The sequence below is a fragment of the Mastacembelus armatus genome, chromosome 7, assembly GCF_900324485.2.
Source record: "Mastacembelus armatus chromosome 7, fMasArm1.2, whole genome shotgun sequence".
Classification (NCBI taxonomy): Eukaryota; Metazoa; Chordata; class Actinopteri; order Synbranchiformes; family Mastacembelidae; genus Mastacembelus; species Mastacembelus armatus.
In genome coordinates this window covers 1,804,054-1,823,010 of record NC_046639.1, presented here as the reverse complement: position 1 = coordinate 1,823,010, position 18,957 = coordinate 1,804,054, and the positions used below count along the sequence as shown (strand labels likewise).

Genomic DNA, 18,957 nt, shown 5'->3' with positions numbered 1-18,957 from the left:
GTCACGGCAAAGCAGGTGAGATGCAGTGGGAGACACTTATCCAACAGTCGGTCGACGTGGTGGCATTTCAAGGGACGTGCAGGAGAGAGGAGGTGGTGTATTCACGGCTTAGACCAGGGCACACACTGGTTTGAGGCAAATACTCTATTTAGTGGGCAAAGAGACAGCAGACAAATGTAGAGAACGTACAGCTCATTTTAATGGGCTGCAGGAAATGCCCTGTAAAAGCCTGTAAATTCCACAATAGATTTTAAAATCCACAGTAACCTTCAGGCTTTCGAGGGTCAAGTTTGGCCTTACAAAAAAAAAAAAAAAAAAACAGACTTGGATTCCAAAAAAATTAGGAAGCAAGTGTCGAGGTCCAATTAACACCTTCAAACATCCAGGTCAAGAATTAAATAATGAGTCAAATAATATGTTCAAGTTACAACTGCAGAAACAAGAAAGGCATTTCCAGGTGCAGGTGAAGCCATCAAGTGTCATTTCATGGTTCACCAGAAATTACATCAGGCAGGGCTGGAGGGTGAGTACCATGTGACAACATCACAGACTAGCCAAGACATGTGGCTGCTCTGCTTTTATGCAGCCAGTCACAGGTGTGGCAGATTCAGGTCCAGGTGAAATCAGTCAGGATAAATAGATAAGCTATCGAACACTAGGTAACAGGGATACAGGAACTAGATTTTCAAAATTAAGGTTCGAGGCAGGAAGTGCAAAATCCGTGGTCCTAACGCATGGTATTGGATAAGTCACAAGAACTGAGTTTCGTCGACTTTTATTTTGTAGAGATGGTGTTAAATCAATTTGTTTTCAGGAAGAAAAAAGACATTAACCCTTTACACTCTCCCCTGGGCTTTTTTTGAAAGTCTCCTGACATTTGCCTGAATGCTCAGAGACGTGGATCCGTTTGTAAACAGGCCTGAGTGAAGCGGTTCTAGTAATATGGGTGTGTAAAGTGTGGAACAGGAACATCGCTAAGAAGGTGGTTGGTAATAGGCAGGTGGGCGACAGTAGCTCGATCTCCTGCACCTGGTGAAAAGACATTTCGCTTCACATGTTGTGGGTCCAACAGCAAAACAAAACACAAGTGATGTAAATAAATGTTACATAGACATAAAATACACTAAGCACAACAGACATATGATGTGTCATGGCAGAATATCACACCACACTCACAGAGCAGCTATTTAAGTTTCTGTTATTTATGTAAATGGTAAATATTAACTTCACTGTGGTTTGTGTTCTGCCTTATAATATCTGGACAATAGCCAAACAGTCAAACTGCCAAACTGATCAATAGATGGCACTTATCCATTGGGAGGAAGCCCAGAATCACACAGAGCTGAAGACAACATTTCCTTCCCTACCTTACACCTTTTACCTCTTCGTCTCTGCAGATTTGGATTCATGCTCCTTTATGTGTAAATACATCTGAGTAAGTGATGAATTTATTCATATTCAATTGTTGGGAAAATAACGCAGGAAGCTCAAAGTCAGGTAGTTTTGCGTTAATGTGGTGAAAAGGGAGATTTACATAGACAGATAATTTGGGTGATCACTCAACGTACTGACATAGTGATCTTAAAGCTACATGCGCTGTTTTCATAGCAAGTCGCCAACAATAAATATTAAAGGCCTTACCCGTAAATTTACTGGTTCATTCTACTTTATTTCATCATATATTTCTGTTGTTTCTTAATTTATCTGATTAGCGAAGGGTTTGTGTTAAGCTGATCGTTGAATAAAATAAAGAGAACCGTTTAAATGGACGTTTTTGGACATCAATACGCTTAAATGCACTGCGATCTAGTTATTGATCCGTACTGGGGTCAGCTTTAACGTCTTTCATGAATATACTGTAATGTCGGTCATACTTAAACATACGGTACACAAACTGGAACTTCTTGGACAGAATGAGTTGCTTTTGTTAGGGACTAACACCTGGTGTGACACTGGGGGAAACTGTGAGCAAATATATTGATCATGATTTATGACTTTTTGAATAATTAGGGCTGTGAAATATGCACAAAATTATCATACTGTGATTTTTGAATGAGGCTTTTGCTTTTTCAAACTTGCTACAAATGTAGTCTGTGACCGGAGCCCTGCAATCGTGTCCAGCTGTTCAAAGTGGCAGCCTTCACTATATTAGATCCGTTGTCTGTGGTGAGAGACACGTGTTGGTCTTCAGAAAGTCCCCATGATGTTTAAAGCTTCTTTTAAACCTTGAGACATATTTTCTCCAGTGTGATCTTCTGGAAAAAATGCTGTTCGCAACCATCGACTTTTTATTTCCAAGTTGTCATTAATGTAATGGACCGTGTCAAACTCATATATGGTTCCATCGTTCTGCTGGACCACATGTCTGTGGTCGTGGCGTAGTATGTCACCTGCTTCAGCTCGTATTCAACGCCCACCTTACATTTCTCATACGTTACCTTGCTCAGTGACACACCCTAGCTCCTGAATCCAAAATACTCCCAAACGACTTATGCTGAATTTCTCTTTGGCACCAAGTCATTTTTTTTCTGACCTGCATCATTTGATTTTGAAACTGAAGTCAAAACTAAGAATGACAGAAACCAATATAAAACTGCCCACTGACCTAGTTTTTCTCCTAATGCTTCTTTATTGTTTAACTGGATTTTTTTTTAAATGTCACCAGATAAAGACAAGTACTTGTATCTTTGTTTATCCATCTGAATAAAAAAGCCCACGTCTCTCTTGTCATATTTCTCCAGTGATGTGGGCTGCAAAAGTAGGAAAACAGCTGGGGCACCCGACACGATCAGTGGCAGGATGGCTGATAATTAAGATTTTGAAAGTGTACAACCGGGTTCTTGTGGAGAAGTCTGTGCAGCTGTGTAAGATCCGTCCTGGGGACACTGTACTGGAAGTGGGTCATGGCCCCGGTCTGGGTCTCCAGTCAGCAGCCAAACTGCTCACACAGCCCACAGGCCAACTCATAGGGGTGGACTATTCAGAGTACATGCATCAGGTGAGGTATTTAATGTAACTAAGAAAAAAAATCAAAAGAAACCAGTAGCTAACAGGCAGACAAAGCCAAGGCAAGTCTGGGACATTACTCACTTTTGTTATAGCAGAATATTTCTTCTTCTCTTATAGATGGCAAGTGATCGAATGAAGAAACTTGTGGCTAGTGGGAAAGTGACCCTACACCACTGTGATGTAGCAGCAATGCCTCTGGGAGACAGTACTGTGGATAAAGTCTTTCATTGCAATTCCTACTACTACTGGCCCGACCTCAGGAAGGGAGCTGCAGAGATACATCGAGTAATGAAAGCAGGTAGGACACGATGATGATGATGATGATGATGATGATGATGATGATGAAGCAGAAGCAGTAGTGTTCACTTTCTGAGACAGGACTGACTGATGCTTTAGTTATGCTCCTCTGAACAAATGCCATTCTTCTTCTCTCTCTTAAAACCACACAGGAGGCCTGATGGTGACCACGCTGAGACTGTCTGGTGTGGCTACTTTGGCAAGAATGGGAATTATACCAGGAGAGAACTGGCGCCCAGACAACTACATGGCAGCTCTAAGAGACACCGGCTTCACTGATGTTAGAATGGAGAACAAATGGCATAAATACATTGGTTTTCAGGCAATCTATGCTACTGCCTCAAAATGAGATTGAAATTTGAGAGAAAAAAAGAGAGAAATAAAACACACAGGATGGATGATTGTTCCCTAAACACACTTTGACCAAAACCACATTTAATTTTTTTTTTAAAGTGACAAATGAAGGAATTATTAAAGTACCATTTGGAAGAGGGGAGGCAAAATCCTTAATCAAAGCGGCAGTGAAAGGGTCACGGCAAAGCAGGTGAGATGCAGTGGGAGACACTTATCTAACAGTCGGTCGACGTGGTGGCATTTCAAGGGACGTGCAGGAGAGAGGAGGTGGTGTATTCACGGCTTAGACCAGGGCACACACTGGTTTGAGGCAAATACTCTATTTAGTGGGCAAAGAGACAGCAGACAAATGTAGAGAACGTACAGCTCATTTTAATGGGCTGCAGGAAATGCCCTGTAAAAGCCTGTAAATTCCACAATAGATTTTAAGATCCACAGTAACCTTCAGGCTTTCGAGGGTCAAGTTTGGCCTTACAAAAAAAAAAAAAAAAAAAACAGACTTGGATTCCAAAAAAATTAGGAAGCAAGTGTCGAGGTCCAATTAACACCTTCAAACATCCAGGTCAAGAATTAAATAATGAGTCAAATAATAATATGTTCCAAGGTTCAAGTTACAACTGCAGAAACAAGAAAGGCATTTCCAGGTGCAGGTGAAGCCATCAAGTGTCATTTCATGGTTCACCAGAAATTACATCAGGCAGGGCTGGAGGGTGAGTACCATGTGACAACATCACAGACTAGCCAAGACATCTGGCTGCTCTGCTTTTATGCAGCCAGTCACAGGTGTGGCAGATTCAGGTCCAGGTGAAATCAGTCAGGATAAATAGATAAGCTATCGAACACTAGGTAACAGGGATACAGGAACTAGATTTTCAAAATTAAGGTTCGAGGCAGGAAGTGCAAAATCCGTGGTCCTAACACATGGTATTGGATAAGTCACAAGAACTGAGTTTCGTCGACTTTTATTTTGTAGAGATGGTGTTAAATCAATTTGTTTTCAGGAAGAAAAAAGACATTAACCCTTTACACTCTCCCCTGCGCTTTTTTTGAAAGTCTCCTGACATTTGCCTGAATGCTCAGAGACGTGGATCCGTTTGTAAACAGGCCTGAGTGAAGCGGTTCTAGTAATATGGGTGTGTAAAGTGTGGAACAGGAACATCGCTAAGAAGGTGGTTGGTAATAGGCAGGTGGGCGACAGTAGCTCGATCTCCTGCACCTGGTGAAAAGACATTTCGCTTCACATGTTGTGGGTCCAACAGCAAAACAAAACACAAGTGATGTAAATAAATGTTACATAGACATAAAATACACTAAGCACAACAGACATATGATGTGTCATAGCAGAATATCACACCACACTCACAGAGCAGCTATTTAAGTTTCTGTTATTTATGTAAATGGTAAATATTAACTTCACTGTGGTTTGTGTTCTGCCTTATAATATCTGGACAATAGCCAAACAGTCAAACTGCCAAACTGATCAATAGATGGCACTTATCCATTGGGAGGAAGCCCAGAATCACACAGAGCTGAAGACAACATTTCCTTCCCTACCTTACACCTTTTACCTCTTCGTCTCTGCAGATTTGGATTCATGCTCCTTTATGTGTAAATACATCTGAGTAAGTGATGAATTTATTCATATTCAATTGTTGGGAAAATAACGCAGGAAGCTCAAAGTCAGGTAGTTTTGCGTTAATGTGGTGAAAAGGGAGATTTACATAGACAGATAATTTGGGTGATCACTCAACGTACTGACATAGTGATCTTAAAGCTACATGCGCTGTTTTCATAGCAAGTCGCCAACAATAAATATTAAAGGCCTTACCCGTAAATTTACTGGTTCATTCTACTTTATTTCATCATATATTTCTGTTGTTTCTTAATTTATCTGATTAGCGAAGGGTTTGTGTTAAGCTGATCGTTGAATAAAATAAAGAGAACCGTTTAAATGGACGTTTTTGGACATCAATACGCTTAAATGCACTGCGATCTAGTTATTGATCCGTACTGGGGTCAGCTTTAACATCTTTAATGAATATACTGTAATGTCGGTCATACTTAAACATACGGTACACAAACTGGAACTTCTTGGACAGAATGAGTTGCTTTTGTTAGGGACTAACACCTGGTGTGACACTGGGGGAAACTGTGAGCAAATATATTGATCATGATTTATGACTTTTTGAATAATTAGGGCTGTGAAATATGCACAAAATTATCATACTGTGATTTTTGAATGAGGCTTTTGCTTTTTCAAACTTGCTACAAATGTAGTCTGTGACCGGAGCCCTGCAATCGTGTCCAGCTGTTCAAAGTGGCAGCCTTCACTATATTAGATCCGTTGTCTGTGGTGAGAGACACGTGTTGGTCTTCAGAAAGTCCCCATGATGTTTAAAGCTTCTTTTAAACCTTGAGACATATTTTCTCCAGTGTGATCTTCTGGAAAAAATGCTGTTCGCAACCATCGACTTTTTATTTCCAAGTTGTCATTAATGTAATGGACCGTGTCAAACTCATATATGGTTCCATCGTTCTGCTGGACCACATGTCTGTGGTCGTGGCGTAGTATGTCACCTGCTTCAGCTCGTATTCAACGCCCACCTTACATTTCTCATACGTTACCTTGCTCAGTGACACACCCTAGCTCCTGAATCCAAAATACTCCCAAACGACTTATGCTGAATTTCTCTTTGGCACCAAGTCATTTTTTTTCTGACCTGCATCATTTGATTTTGAAACTGAAGTCAAAACTAAGAATGACAGAAACCAATATAAAACTGCCCACTGACCTAGTTTTTCTCCTAATGCTTCTTTATTGTTTAACTGGATTTTTTTTTAAATGTCACCAGATAAAGACAAGTACTTGTATCTTTGTTTATCCATCTGAATAAAAAAGCCCACGTCTCTCTTGTCATATTTCTCCAGTGATGTGGGCTGCAAAAGTAGGAAAACAGCTGGGGCACCCGACACGATCAGTGGCAGGATGGCTGATAATTAAGATTTTGAAAGTGCACAACCGGGATCTTGAGGAGAAAGCTGTGCAGCTGAGTAAGATCCGTCCTGGGGACACTGTACTGGAAGTGGGTCATGGCCCCGGTCTGGGTCTCCAGTCAGCAGCCAAACTGCTCACACAGCCCACAGGCCAACTCATAGGGGTGGACTATTCAGAGTACATGCATCAGGTGAGGTATTTAATGTAACTAAGAAAAAAAATCAAAGAAACCAGTAGCTAACAGGCAGACAAAGCCAAGGCAAGTCTGGGACATTACTCACTTTTGTTATAGCAGAATATTTCTTCTTCTCTTATAGATGGCAAGTGATCGAATGAAGAAACTTGTGGCTAGTGGGAAAGTGACCCTACACCACTGTGATGTAGCAGCAATGCCTCTGGGAGACAGTACTGTGGATAAAGTCTTTCATTGCAATTCCTACTACTACTGGCCCGACCTCAGGAAGGGAGCTGCAGAGATACATCGAGTAATGAAAGCAGGTAGGACACGATGATGATGATGATGATGATGATGATGATGATGATGAAGCAGAAGCAGTAATGTTCACTTTCTGAGACAGGACTGACTGATGCTTTAGTTATGCTCCTCTGAACAAATGCCATTCTTCTTCTCTCTCTTAAAACCACACAGGAGGCCTGATGGTGACCACGCTGAGACTGTCTGGTGTGGCTACAGCTGCAAGAATGGGAATTATACCAGGAGAGAACTGGCGCCCAGACAACTACATGGCAGCTCTAAGAGACACCGGCTTCACTGATGTTAGAATGGAGAACAAATGTCATAAATACATTGGTTTTCAGGCAATCTATGCTACTGCCTCAAAATGAGATTGAAATTTGAGAGAAAAAAAGAGAGAAATAAAACACACAGGATGGATGATTGTTCCCTAAACACACTTTGACCAAAACCACATTTTTCCAGACACTATTGGTTAAGTGGGACAAAGTGTACTGATAAACTGGGACTCTTAAAGCACAGTCATCAGTCTATCTATATATTTCAATTAAGCATTTAAACACTAAGCACTTTTTCAAGTTTCTTGTGAATTTAAAACTAAAGAGAACATTTATGAACATCTCAGAGATCATTAATCACACACAAGTTCAGGAGTGTGCACCCTTTATCATTTTCAGTTGAAAACAGGGCTTTGCTGAAAATGGGCATGTATGCAAACATTGTATAAAGTTTAAGTAAATCATTTTCCTTTCTTTTTTGCCCCCCTGCTGTTCTCATTTCTACCAAAGGATTCTGAAATATTATCATCACGGTGGACACATTAATTATGTTAAATAGCTATGGAGTTTTGTAAGGCAGTAGTTAGCATTACTGTTAAACAAACACAAAGTAAATAATTATCTATGTGTATCTGTGTTCAAACATAAAGCTTGCTAGCGAATTTTATTAAATAACAAATTTCCATTGCCCCATTAAATGGCTGCCCGTTTTACCAGCAATGTTAAACTAAAATTATCAAAATTGCCTGAAAAAGAAGGTAATAATAAATGATTTATCATATTTTTGAGTCATCATTATATTATATAACATATATATTAAAAATTGCACACTATGTATTAGGGTTTTTATTTGTTTTAATTAACATCAATTATGTCATAATGCCATGTTATTGTATTTACCAATTTGCCATCCAATTCACTGATAGCTTGGTAAATATGGTGTGTCATGTCCCATGAAGTGATGTCATGCCCACAACCCTTTTTTGTTTCATCTTATGCTGCCTTACAATTCACTGTGTTGATTTTTAGTAAGGAAAATATGTACATGTAACGGTCCCATTTTACCTGTAATCACCTTATACTGTGCCTATTCTGTCTAACTTCTGTTATTACGAGGTTTTGTATAATTACATTCACTTTTTTTTACTTTTTGAGTTTTAAGTAGTTTAACTTTTTGTTTTATACACGATCAGAAACTGCATTTCTGATACTTTGTTTTTACACTCAGTTACACAACAAAATAATATTTTTACTGGAGAGGATTTGCAGTATTTGCAAAATTAAACAAACTCAGTGAAGAAGGAGCGTCAATTACAAAGAAAACAAGGAAGTTGTTTTCCTGACAACATCCTGCAGGGGGCAGTAACGCGCCAGGGAGCGAATAAACTGCCGGAATTGCAGACGACGAAGAAGAAGCAGCAGTTGCGCGGGTTGTTTGTGATGCAAAGGGAGGAAAACAAAATCCACGTCGATTTACAAACAGTGTGACAATAAACTTTTGAGCCAACTAGCATCTGCGTGGTGGACAACAAGTAAGTGAATTTAATGTTTCCGTTTGGTGTTGGACTTACAAACAACTTTGTCGTCACTAACTTGTTTTCGTAGCTTCAGTGTTAGTGAAAGAAAAATGTTTGCTAGCTCAGTAAATCTGTGCTGCTTGTAGGGAAGTTAACTAGCTGAGAAATGAACCTTAGCTTGTAGCTTTATATCGAAACATTTAGCGAGTCACTTTGTGTTTTGTCTGGTTGAAATGGATTTACCAGCAGCCTGGATAGCAGCTAACGAGGCTGTAGCATTCACGGTGTTTATCAAGGCGGCTCTACTAATGTTCTCAATGTGTTGACTCGGTTCTTTGCTTCTCAGGATGCAGAGGGTTTCTCGTCTGAAGCGAGAACTTCAGATGCTGAGCACCGAGCCACCTCCCGGGGTAACGTGCTGGCAGAAGGAGGAACGGATTGACGATCTCCGGGCACGTAAGTAACGTTTCACCTGCTTTGGTGCAAATGCAAGTGACAGGCGCTGCAGTGGAGAGGCAGAGGCAAGACAATCCCCAAACTGGGAAATGTTTTGCATGTGGTGGCCACAGACAAACGCTCCCTCCTTATTCTTCCTGACTGGTTCTTTTGAGGAAGTACCTGCAACCCAATCAGGTTGCACAGGTAGTCCAGTTACTCCAAGGTGGAACATACCAGGAGAGTGGCCGTTACACCAGTAGAGCTGGACAGGGCCATAGAAGGGCAATGACCCAGCAGCAGGACCTGTATTTGTTCCAAATCAAATCATGCCAAGCCAGAAACCTTGGTGTAATCATTGACTCAGACCTGAATTTTAACAACCACATAAAATCCATCTCTAAATCTTCCAATTACCACCTGAAAAACATTGCTAGAATAAAAGGTTCTGTCTTAACAAGATGCAGAAAAACCTGTTCATGCATTTATTTTCAGTAGCTCAGATTATTGTAATGGCTTGTTTACAGGTCTTAGCAAAAAGTCAATCAGGCAGCTGCAGCTAATCCAGAATGCTGCTGCTAGAGTCCTTACAAACACCAGGAAACTGGACGATATCACACCAGTTCTTAGATCACTACACTGGCTTCCCGTTAGATTTTAAAATCTTATTGCTAGTTTATAAAGCACTAAATATATTCAAGATGTATTAGTTCCCTATGAGATTCCCAGACCCCTCAGGTCATCTGGGACAGGTCTATTGTGTGTTCCCAGAACCAGAACCAAACAAAGTGAAGCAGCATTCAGTTACTATGCTCCTCACTTGTGGGACAAACTTCCTGAACACCTGAGGTCACAACTGCCAATTGCCAGCTCTGCATTGTAAGAAGGAAGAATCGTCATTATTCTTAATCAGTAATTACAGTTATGGATTTTCACTGACGTTTTGGAGAGATTCATAGAAATATGTGGGTGATTTACATTAGTGTATAAAATTTTGTCACAATTTGCTCTTCACATCAAGTATAGGCTTCCTAATTGAAAAGATATTTTCAAGATAAGATGTTTCGAAAGCTTCCCCAGGTTTTGGAGCATCTTATGTTTAATTCTCTCATAAGGATTACATGAGCAGTAATAAGTAAATAATGCATTAAGAGAAAATGTTATTTGCAGTGTTTTGTTTTTATTTAATTTAAGATATTTTTTGTACTCAATTTTAGTTTTTACTTTACATGATTTTCTACATTTGCAGAGATAGTGGGTGGAAAAGAAACACCCTATGAAGGTGGAATATTCTCCCTGGAGGTCAAAGTCCCAGAGAGGTAACGTTTGAAGGAGGAGCTATTTCTACCAGTTACCAGCTACGTGTCATTATTGCAGATAGTAATACTGGACTGTTGTTTTCCTTTTGTAGGTACCCATTTGAACCTCCTGCAATAAGATTCTTGACCCCCATTTACCATCCAAACATTGACAGTTCAGGACGCATCTGCCATGATGCTCTAAAACTACCACCAAAGGTTGTGAAAGAGAAGCGAATGAACGATATTTTTCACTTCCATTATCTGGTTGTGTTTGTATGCAGTCAAATAAATGAGAATATATACCACCACCCATGTGTTAGATTTAGTGTTTCCTGCATTTTTTTTTTTTTCAGGGTGCCTGGAGGCCATCTCTAAACATCTCCACAGTCCTCACCTCCATTCAGCTGCTGATGGCAGAGCCCAATCCTGATGACCCACTCATGGCTGATATTGTGAGTTATGGGTAATCTCTCTTTCATATATATATTCTATGAAGATGCAAAAATTTAATACATAATCTCACTGAGGTGCTTTTATTTTCTTCATGTGAGTATTGTACTAATAAGGTGATTTATTTATTTTTTGTGCAGAGCTGGGTGGTGGTATATTAGAATGGTTGAGAACTAAATAATACCTTGTCTAAAATCTATTTGGAAGAAGATGAATACTCATCACAGTGTTGCTGTTTTTCTTAAAGACCAAGAGGTTTACCAAATGTCAGTCTGAAATACCTTTCCCATGCGTTATCAAATTTCAGGCTGTCAAAGTGTTACAGCTCCATTGTACAGCATTTTTATCGACTGTATAACCTCACCGTACATATTTGTAAAGAAACGCTTGCGTTTTTTGAATCCAGTCCTCGGAGTTCAAATACAACAAACAGCTGTTTGTCGAGAAGGCCAGGAAGTGGACACAAGAACATGCTGTACAGAAAAATGTGGTAAGTAAATCTGTAGTTGTAAAATATTTACTGTGGTTTATGACAGCAACAGATTTCCTGAAGCTTTTTAATTCTGTTGTATACTTTGGCATATTTTAACCACAAGGTGGTACTGTGCTCCTTTGATTAACCTTGTCTACCAACTATTATGTTATACTTTACTCTACTGTATATACTTTGGACATGACCAGATACCCTTTGTTGTGATAATCTAAAATAGTTTTTTATGTTTTTCAGGGAGTCATGACAGACAGCATACAAAATACCCCAGATCAGAAAGCCCACAAAAGAGAGGCTCAGCCAGAACTAGTGGAGCCAGCGAAGAGAAACTGTGTGTAGTTTCCACTTCCTGCATTAGTGTACCATGTACCTCTTCTGAATTCAGAAATATTTACCTAATTTATATGTCAGTTTTATGTTTGTGTGTGATATTAAAGTTTATTTTGAACAGTGATTGTATTGCACACAATTGCTTGACTTGTGTGCTATGGAGCTTTTGTTCAAAATGGTAGTATAAGCAAAGTGCTTGATACATATATATATATGTATATTTATATATACAGTATGAAGTATAATTTTATTCAAACATATGCTTAGCAGTTGTATACAAAGTATGTACATCCTAGATAGCAAAACAAGTATTATTTTTTTTTTACAAACTAAGGATTTTTTAACATATAAAATTATATATTTGCTGTTTATCATATAAAAAGAGAGACAAATATAAGGAAGTAGTGAGTCAATACCATGCTAGTTCAGAGGTAGTTACATCATATGTACATATTGCAAGCCTACACTAATTTCTGTAGAAAGCAATATCCCATTCAGTCTCTATGACTGCTTGCCTCCTGTTGGGCAGAATTGCATAATGGACACAAAGTCATGTAAACGGAAGAAGCTGTATGTGCGATCACTTTCTTGTTGTGTTTGACAGCCACAGTATTTTTATAACAATTATTACTTAATTGTAGAGAACTACATCTGGAAAAAAAAAAACATTTCTGAGTGAAAAATATTAGCTTACTCTGGTAAAATGTTCTGGTATGTTTGATGATAAATCCCTTTATTTGAAACAGACATATGATAAAACATATATATATATATATAAAATTACAAATAAGAAAACTCCATCTGAAATAAAATCTGTATTCTGTAACTTCTGAATTGCATGTATCAGGATCACATTTGATGTACACTTAAAATTCTGGTTCAACCTAAACTCCCTCTTGGTCAAACCGCAGATTTGTGTGATCCTTAGATTTCTTGTGTAGCCAACAGTTTTCATTTGGATTTTTCCCTTTGTCTGGGTCCGTGACTGATACAGTTCACTGGATAGTTTTGTGGTGTTTCCTTTAATAGTCTTTATTTTGAAAGGATCTTTTACCTGTACCTTACCTGTACCCAGGTAAGCATTGCCTGGTTCAGAGGCACTTCTTTGTGTTCTCATAAACTTCTTTAGAGTACTCTTCTGTTGCTGTTGTAGTTATTTTGAGGTTCTTGAGGATTGAATACCCAGAGCTTGTCTTTCTGCTGCTGATCCTTTAGTGTCCATATAGTCCCAGCTTTTCAGACAGCTAGCTTGGAGGCTCATGGATGAGAGGGGAGGGAGGAGGTCATGGTAGAGTGATACAGAGGGCAAGTGTTATGAATCACTTCTTGATCCAAACTCCTTAGACATTCCTCGTCATTCAGGCTTTCATGTTCTGTCACTTTGTCTCTATCTCTGGTAGTGGGAGTGGGTATTTGGCAAGGGATGAGAGGAACAGAAGAAGAAGAGGAGCAGTGAGAAAATCTGATAGGATCCAGTCGGGATTGGCGAGAAGACCCCCCACTACAGAGGCCATCCGCCTCAGCGAGTGACACCTGTGTCAAAGAGTCAGAGCAGGAGCTCTTCTCTGTCTCCACAGAAACCAGCGAGTCCAGGGTGCGGTCCCGGCGTAGCTGTGGACGTGCTTTGGGGCGAGGCCAGAAGAAACACTGGGTGTGATCTCGTGTGAAAAGGAGGAAGAGGAGGGGGTTAAGGCAGGCAGGCAGGGGCTGGAGAAGCAGGAGGACTGATTTTAACACCTCCTCTCCCAGAGAGAGGAGACCCAGGAGTGAGCAAAGGGAGAGGAAAGCTACTGGTATATAGAGGAGGCCATTGGTGAATATTAGCCAGGCAACATGTTTGATCATGGCACAGTCCCACAGGCCCTCACACTCCCCCCTAAGTAACTCCCAGTAAAGGCGGATGTAAGAACCTGTAACTATAAGCAAGCAAAGAGTGTTCATCATAATCAGTGCCAAGGGGAAGGCCAGGGAGGAAGGTAGCTGAGAGGATGTGGGGGGTAAGGGTGAGGGAAGACAGAAAGGTGAGGAGCCATACTCCCCGATCCCTACCACTGGTAGTGAGGCCAAGGTAATGGAAAGTGCGAGGCAGAAAAGTGCACATGTGCGAACGCTTCCTAAGGATGGGGACTTCCCATAGGCACGGGCACATGTGACGCTCACGCCACACTGCACAGCTGCCAGAGTCAGCAGCAACACACTTGCCTCAGATGCAAACACCCAAACCCATCCTGTCGCCTGACAACCGGGACCCCCCTCCCAGCGGGCACCATGGTGGCCAAACTCCCCCAGGGTAAGAGCATCCACGAGGGCCAGAGTGCACGTACACACGCCGGTCAGCAGATTTGACGCTCCCATGCAGGCCACAGTGAAGCGGAGCGGAGACAAGTAGCCAGGTGAGCCGAAGAGCGAGAGGAGCAGAAGGGAGTTCCCCAACAGAGACACCAGGGAGATGGACCACAAGCCCACGCGAACCAGCCAGCTGCCCAAAAGAGAGTCGCAGGGACGAAAAGGACCTGCAACCACAAACATGTACATTTATCTGCTGGAGAGAAATACACTAAATAGATCTTGTGACAAAACAAGCAGTAAATCAATTAAGTACTGGAGGTGTAATTTACCTGGTGTGGGTGTGCATTGGACACTGGTCTGTAGTTTGGATTCCTCAATTTCCAGTTGGAACTCCTCCAGGTCAGGGTCATCTGGAATATAGATTTTTGTTAGACTTGAAAATCAGTTTGTTGTATAATCTCTAATTAGCTTGCGTGAGGTTCTGTGACAGCTTGTTCTGCGTAATCCGTGTGTATACATCGTATTCTGCATGCATGTTAGATCCTGTGTGGCGCTGGGTTTAATAGGTTTGTGTGATCTGTCGTTCTTTTGTAACAAAAAAATGTTTCTAGAAGATAACTGGCACTGACATGTAATTTGATTATTATGACCTTTTTTCTAACAGTTAAAGGTGAATACATTTTAATCTGAGGTACAAAATTGTGCAATCAACTTTTACCTTTTATTACAGTCAGCAATTGTTTATTTTCAGCTTTCATGGTGAAAATTTAATGATTTTAATTTTGTTTTATTGGAGTTTATATTTTATGACTGCCACAGGAATGATTGGAGAGGTCAACACTCAGGTGTAAGTGTTGCCAGGTAGCTGTGGTTTCAGCAGGGCCCTGACATGTTTAAAGATGGCTTGTGTCAGCAATGAGTGCAGACATGTGAGACTCAGATTTCCATTCATTCTGTGTACACACAAGGTACATCCCAAGCCTCAGGTGTGCACAGTGTGTGTGTGTTTCATGCCATATCTGCATATTATATATTGTAAATGTGCCTTCTTACAGTGTGTGTCAGTGTGGATTGGGTACATGGCAACGGTTCTCTTGTGTAGGTCCTCCTCAGTGTTGCTTTGCTCTGTGTCCCACTGATTGGCTGGTTTGTAGTTATCACAGGAACCATAGACACAACACTGGTAGGCATAAGGCATCTCTATCACCCTGTGACAGACAAGAGGAAACTGTATTTACAACAGAACAGAAAAAGCAAGGCCATAATAGACGTAAAACATCAAAACATTGATGTTTCCTTTTGTTGTGAGCGTACCTGCATAACTTTTAGCAACAGATTTGAGCCATTTCAAAGCAAATTTAAATGCTTATAAATCTGTTTCTGCCTCATTTACTACACCGTTTCCAAGTGCCTGCAGTAATCAGTCATCTTATTCATATTATTCCTATTGGCCAGTAAGAGATGCTTAGTAATCCACTTCAGTTTGTAAGTGATGGGGGACAAAAGCTACCAAATCTTGTCCTGTGTAGAAGGGACAGTCTTTTACTAAACTAACTGCCCTTTTGATTTGCTTATATCGGTTTGCTAATATTAGCTTCAGATAAACTGCACAGAACGTTGATCATCGATTATATTGCAAATTGTCATTTCAAAGAGAACAGCGTGCAAAAACGTCCCACCAGCGTATTGGCCTGAGAATATGGAAACGTGAACCTAAACACATACAGATAGCCAAGCACAATTAACCTCCATCTACTGGGAAACTGTAGTAGCAACATGTAGTTTTGTGAAGCCTGGATCAGCTGTCTTTATTGTTAGTGTTTGTGTGCATTTACTGTACATGTTGAATGTGATGAAAAGGCTCGTGCCAGAGTTCTGTTTTGGGTGATGTTCTACAGTTATGCTGACATTGCCACTTGATCACTTGCCATCACCTCCGTCTTTGAAACTCAATCTTCATTTTTACTTCACTGCACCTTTCCAGGCCTTCAGGCCTTCATCTTTGTAACAAGAGTCAACTTGCTGCTGACAAATGCTTCCTTATTGTTAAAGTTCAGTTCATGAATGGCTTCACATTCATTGTCAACCTTGTCTGCTTTTGTTAAATTGAAAGTACCAATAGAAAATTGTTGGTGGAAGGATAATTAAAGGGACGGGAAAGGGTGCATTGTTCTTTACAGCCACAGGACACACACCTGGGAAAGTTATAATCTTAAATCAGTTTCTGATGTCACAAACTGCATTCAGTAAGAAAAAATAAAGGATGCATGATAGTGTGTGTGTGTGTGTGTGTGTGTGTTACCTCATATGGGGGAAGTGGTCAGGACTAAAGGCTTCGTATAACTCTGTGTTGCCCCTCAGTTTGAGATGGGTGAGACCTCCTAAGCCCATGACTGGTATTGAGCTGAGACGGTTCTCGGTCAGATCCCTGAAATAAATATAGAAAGAAATTAAGAAACAAACAGTGCGGAGTGGATGTCAGATCAGGCCAAGCCACTGTGTACAAATGGTGTTTTCATTTTAGCTATTGCCGAGGGTCACCTTTGGTAACAAAAAGGCCTTGTCTCTTAGATGTTTTAAACTGTTCCGACAAGGCTCTCTCAGATTCCCTCCAGATAACACTACCTGTCAGATGTAGTGTAGCTGCTTGTTTAGCTAGGCATACTTCAACCACTTGTCACATAATGAAGCAGTTTGTATTGGCATAACCTCAGATGAGTCTTCTGGCCACATGGAGAGCTTTTTCAAACAGTAAATGCATATTAGTTTTCTCTGTAGGCTCAGCCAAATACAACAGTTTTTCTGTGGTACAGAGTCCAAGGCTCTGACAGCCCAGCTTTAATTAAAGATACACAAGTTCTGCATGCCTTGTAGGGGAGAAGAGTGACACTCTGAAGGACCAGATAAAAGGGAGAATGACTGTGACTGCTATGTCTCTGTGTTTACTCACAGTTTGATCAAAGAATGAAGCGAGGTAAAGGCATCGGGGTGGATCCACTCGATCATATTCCAGCTCAGATCCCTGACAGAACAAAGAAAGTGAACCGAAATGAACTGAGAGGAACTGAAAGGAACTGAAAGGAACTGAAAGCACACCACTAGATGTCAGTAACAGGTCGTTTGTTTACATAGCTTGTGTCCAATGTTTCTCAACCTTTCTGGCTTTAAATAAAAAGTCTACTTGAGATCCATCATCACACACTTTTATTTGGATCATTTGCAAGGTGCAAAAACAAACCCGAAGAGGCAAAGCTCAGACAGTCTTTTTTTTTCATGAGAAAAAAAAAAATCTGAGAAACATGAAAAAGGAATACGCAGCTTTGTAAAACTCTTTGCCTTGGTGGGGTGATAACTCCCATGTTGCGAACCACTGAGCCAGACAATGCATTTTCATGACATGTTGGAAGAAGTGTTTATTTACTACAAAGGTTATCTTACAGTGCTCTTAAAGAGGCAAGCTGCTGGAATGTGCTTGACTCTATCCTCCTGATTTGGTTGTGCTGTAGCCCTCTGTTGAGTAAAACACACACAGACATGCATTAATGCAGGGTAAAATATGCAGGTGTACAAATTCAGATTTTGATGCATATGTTGGTGTGCTGTTCTGTGGAGGGAGTTACGATGCTCACATCTCTTGCAGTGCAGAGCAGTGGTAAAAGCTCTGCAGATCCTCTATGTGGTTGTAAGACAGCTCCCTACAACAATATGCAAAACACACACATAAACACAGTGACCAGCTGTGGATTTATAGCGTGGGAAATTATGGGGGGGTGACAGCATTATTTGGGTGAACGGTCGATTTTGCGAGCAAGGCGAAAGAGCAGGACAATAAGTTTATGGGGAAATGATTGGATTTTATAGTGAAGTGATGGTAGGAATAGTTGCTTGGGAGGACAACTCTCCACTGTATCAGTTTCTGTACCTCTTAACTCTCCCCCCTCTGTGTGTGTGTGTGTGTGTGTGTGTGTGTGTGTGTGTGTACTCACAGTACTCTGAGGCGAGGCAGCTGCTCACATAGATCCAGAGGGAGAGCTGAGAGACCAGCCCGAGTTAGTGTCCTATAGAGAAAAAGTGAGTCCTCTGATCATTGTTGAAGTGCAAGCAAGTGAAAGGTTCCCCCAGTCTTGTGAGTCTAACTTGGTCAGACAGGAAGGTGTGTAGGTTTGCCAAACCTATCAGTGGCTGGCATAACTAGCAAACCTTTCCCTGTGCCTTTTCTGGGTCCTGTTTTTTCCGTGCCTCCAATCGAAACCTAAAACATCCCATTTTCTCTTTCTGAGTGTGTCTCTTCTTATCTGTTTTCACGGTTCTTCTCTAAATGTACTGCATGTGGAGCTTGTATCTGACCTCAATCTAAGTGTCACATTCCTTGTTCTTCTATGTGATGAAACCTCACTGATGAAAAAATGCTATGCATACATTTGGTGATGTGTTTAGGGGGATAAAGGAGACACTCACAGAATTTCCAGGCTGGTGGTTCCTTTCAGATCGGGAAACTCTTGAATCTGGGTTGCTCCGTTAAGGGAACTACAGTCAAACAAGGAAAAAAACTGTCAGAAAACTCTCTCTCTCTTTTTCTTTCCCTCTCCGTCTCTCTCTGTCTCACTCACACACACATGAGCATGCACACAGACGTTGTCTAACAGCTCATTTCAGCCATCAAACCTTTCCTCCAACATCAACACAGGCTCTTTTGGCTGTCTCACTCGGCATCATAAGTCACACCATTCAACATGT

General features: G+C 40.8%; 4 protein-coding genes across 7 annotated transcripts in view; 3 read left to right on the top strand and 1 right to left on the bottom strand.

The window, feature by feature from the left end:
* Window positions 1-1,323: 1,323 nt before the first annotated feature.
* On the top strand, window positions 1,324-4,126 carry LOC113145545 (uncharacterized methyltransferase YdaC-like). Of its 2 annotated transcripts, XM_026332391.2 has the most exons (4): window positions 1,324-1,435; window positions 2,742-2,998; window positions 3,127-3,307; window positions 3,459-4,126. In XM_026332391.2, coding segments are annotated over exons 1-4 (636 nt in total). In that variant the 5' UTR covers window positions 1,324-1,434; the 3' UTR covers window positions 3,656-4,126. The 2 variants fall into 2 exon arrangements, with proteins under 2 accessions (XP_026188176.1, XP_026188177.1); XM_026332392.1 differs by lacking the exon at window positions 1,324-1,435 and having other exon boundaries at window positions 2,587-2,998.
* A 927-nt stretch (window positions 4,127-5,053) lies between these two features.
* On the top strand, window positions 5,054-7,550 carry LOC113145546 (uncharacterized methyltransferase YdaC-like). 2 transcript variants are annotated; one of them, XM_026332393.1, is made up of 4 exons: window positions 5,054-5,282; window positions 6,589-6,845; window positions 6,973-7,153; window positions 7,305-7,550. In XM_026332393.1, coding segments are annotated over exons 1-4 (636 nt in total). In that variant the 5' UTR covers window positions 5,054-5,281; the 3' UTR covers window positions 7,502-7,550. The 2 variants fall into 2 exon arrangements, with proteins under 2 accessions (XP_026188178.1, XP_026188179.1); XM_026332394.1 differs by lacking the exon at window positions 5,054-5,282 and having other exon boundaries at window positions 6,434-6,845.
* A 1,256-nt stretch (window positions 7,551-8,806) lies between these two features.
* ube2t (ubiquitin-conjugating enzyme E2T (putative)) lies at window positions 8,807-12,055 on the top strand. Its single transcript, XM_026332400.1, has 7 exons — window positions 8,807-8,940; window positions 9,272-9,381; window positions 10,610-10,679; window positions 10,772-10,877; window positions 11,015-11,113; window positions 11,518-11,601; window positions 11,839-12,055. Exons 2-7 carry the CDS (start codon window positions 9,273-9,275, stop codon window positions 11,938-11,940), a joined length of 570 nt encoding a protein of 189 aa, XP_026188185.1. The 5' UTR covers window positions 8,807-8,940; window position 9,272; the 3' UTR covers window positions 11,941-12,055.
* A 592-nt stretch (window positions 12,056-12,647) lies between these two features.
* lgr6 (leucine-rich repeat containing G protein-coupled receptor 6) overlaps window positions 12,648-18,957 on the bottom strand; it is a 34,665-nt gene continuing 28,355 nt past the window's right edge. For both annotated transcript variants that reach the window (XM_026332347.1, XM_026332346.1), the window contains 9 exons: window positions 18,679-18,747; window positions 18,207-18,278; window positions 17,850-17,915; window positions 17,659-17,730; window positions 17,171-17,242; window positions 16,523-16,648; window positions 15,274-15,428; window positions 14,550-14,630; window positions 12,648-14,444 (listed from right to left, as the gene is read on the bottom strand). In XM_026332347.1, the coding sequence (XP_026188132.1) occupies window positions 13,189-14,444; window positions 14,550-14,630; window positions 15,274-15,428; window positions 16,523-16,648; window positions 17,171-17,242; window positions 17,659-17,730; window positions 17,850-17,915; window positions 18,207-18,278; window positions 18,679-18,747 (1,969 nt within the window). In that variant the 3' untranslated portion in view covers window positions 12,648-13,188. The remainder of the gene's footprint in view (window positions 14,445-14,549; window positions 14,631-15,273; window positions 15,429-16,522; window positions 16,649-17,170; window positions 17,243-17,658; window positions 17,731-17,849; window positions 17,916-18,206; window positions 18,279-18,678; window positions 18,748-18,957) is intronic.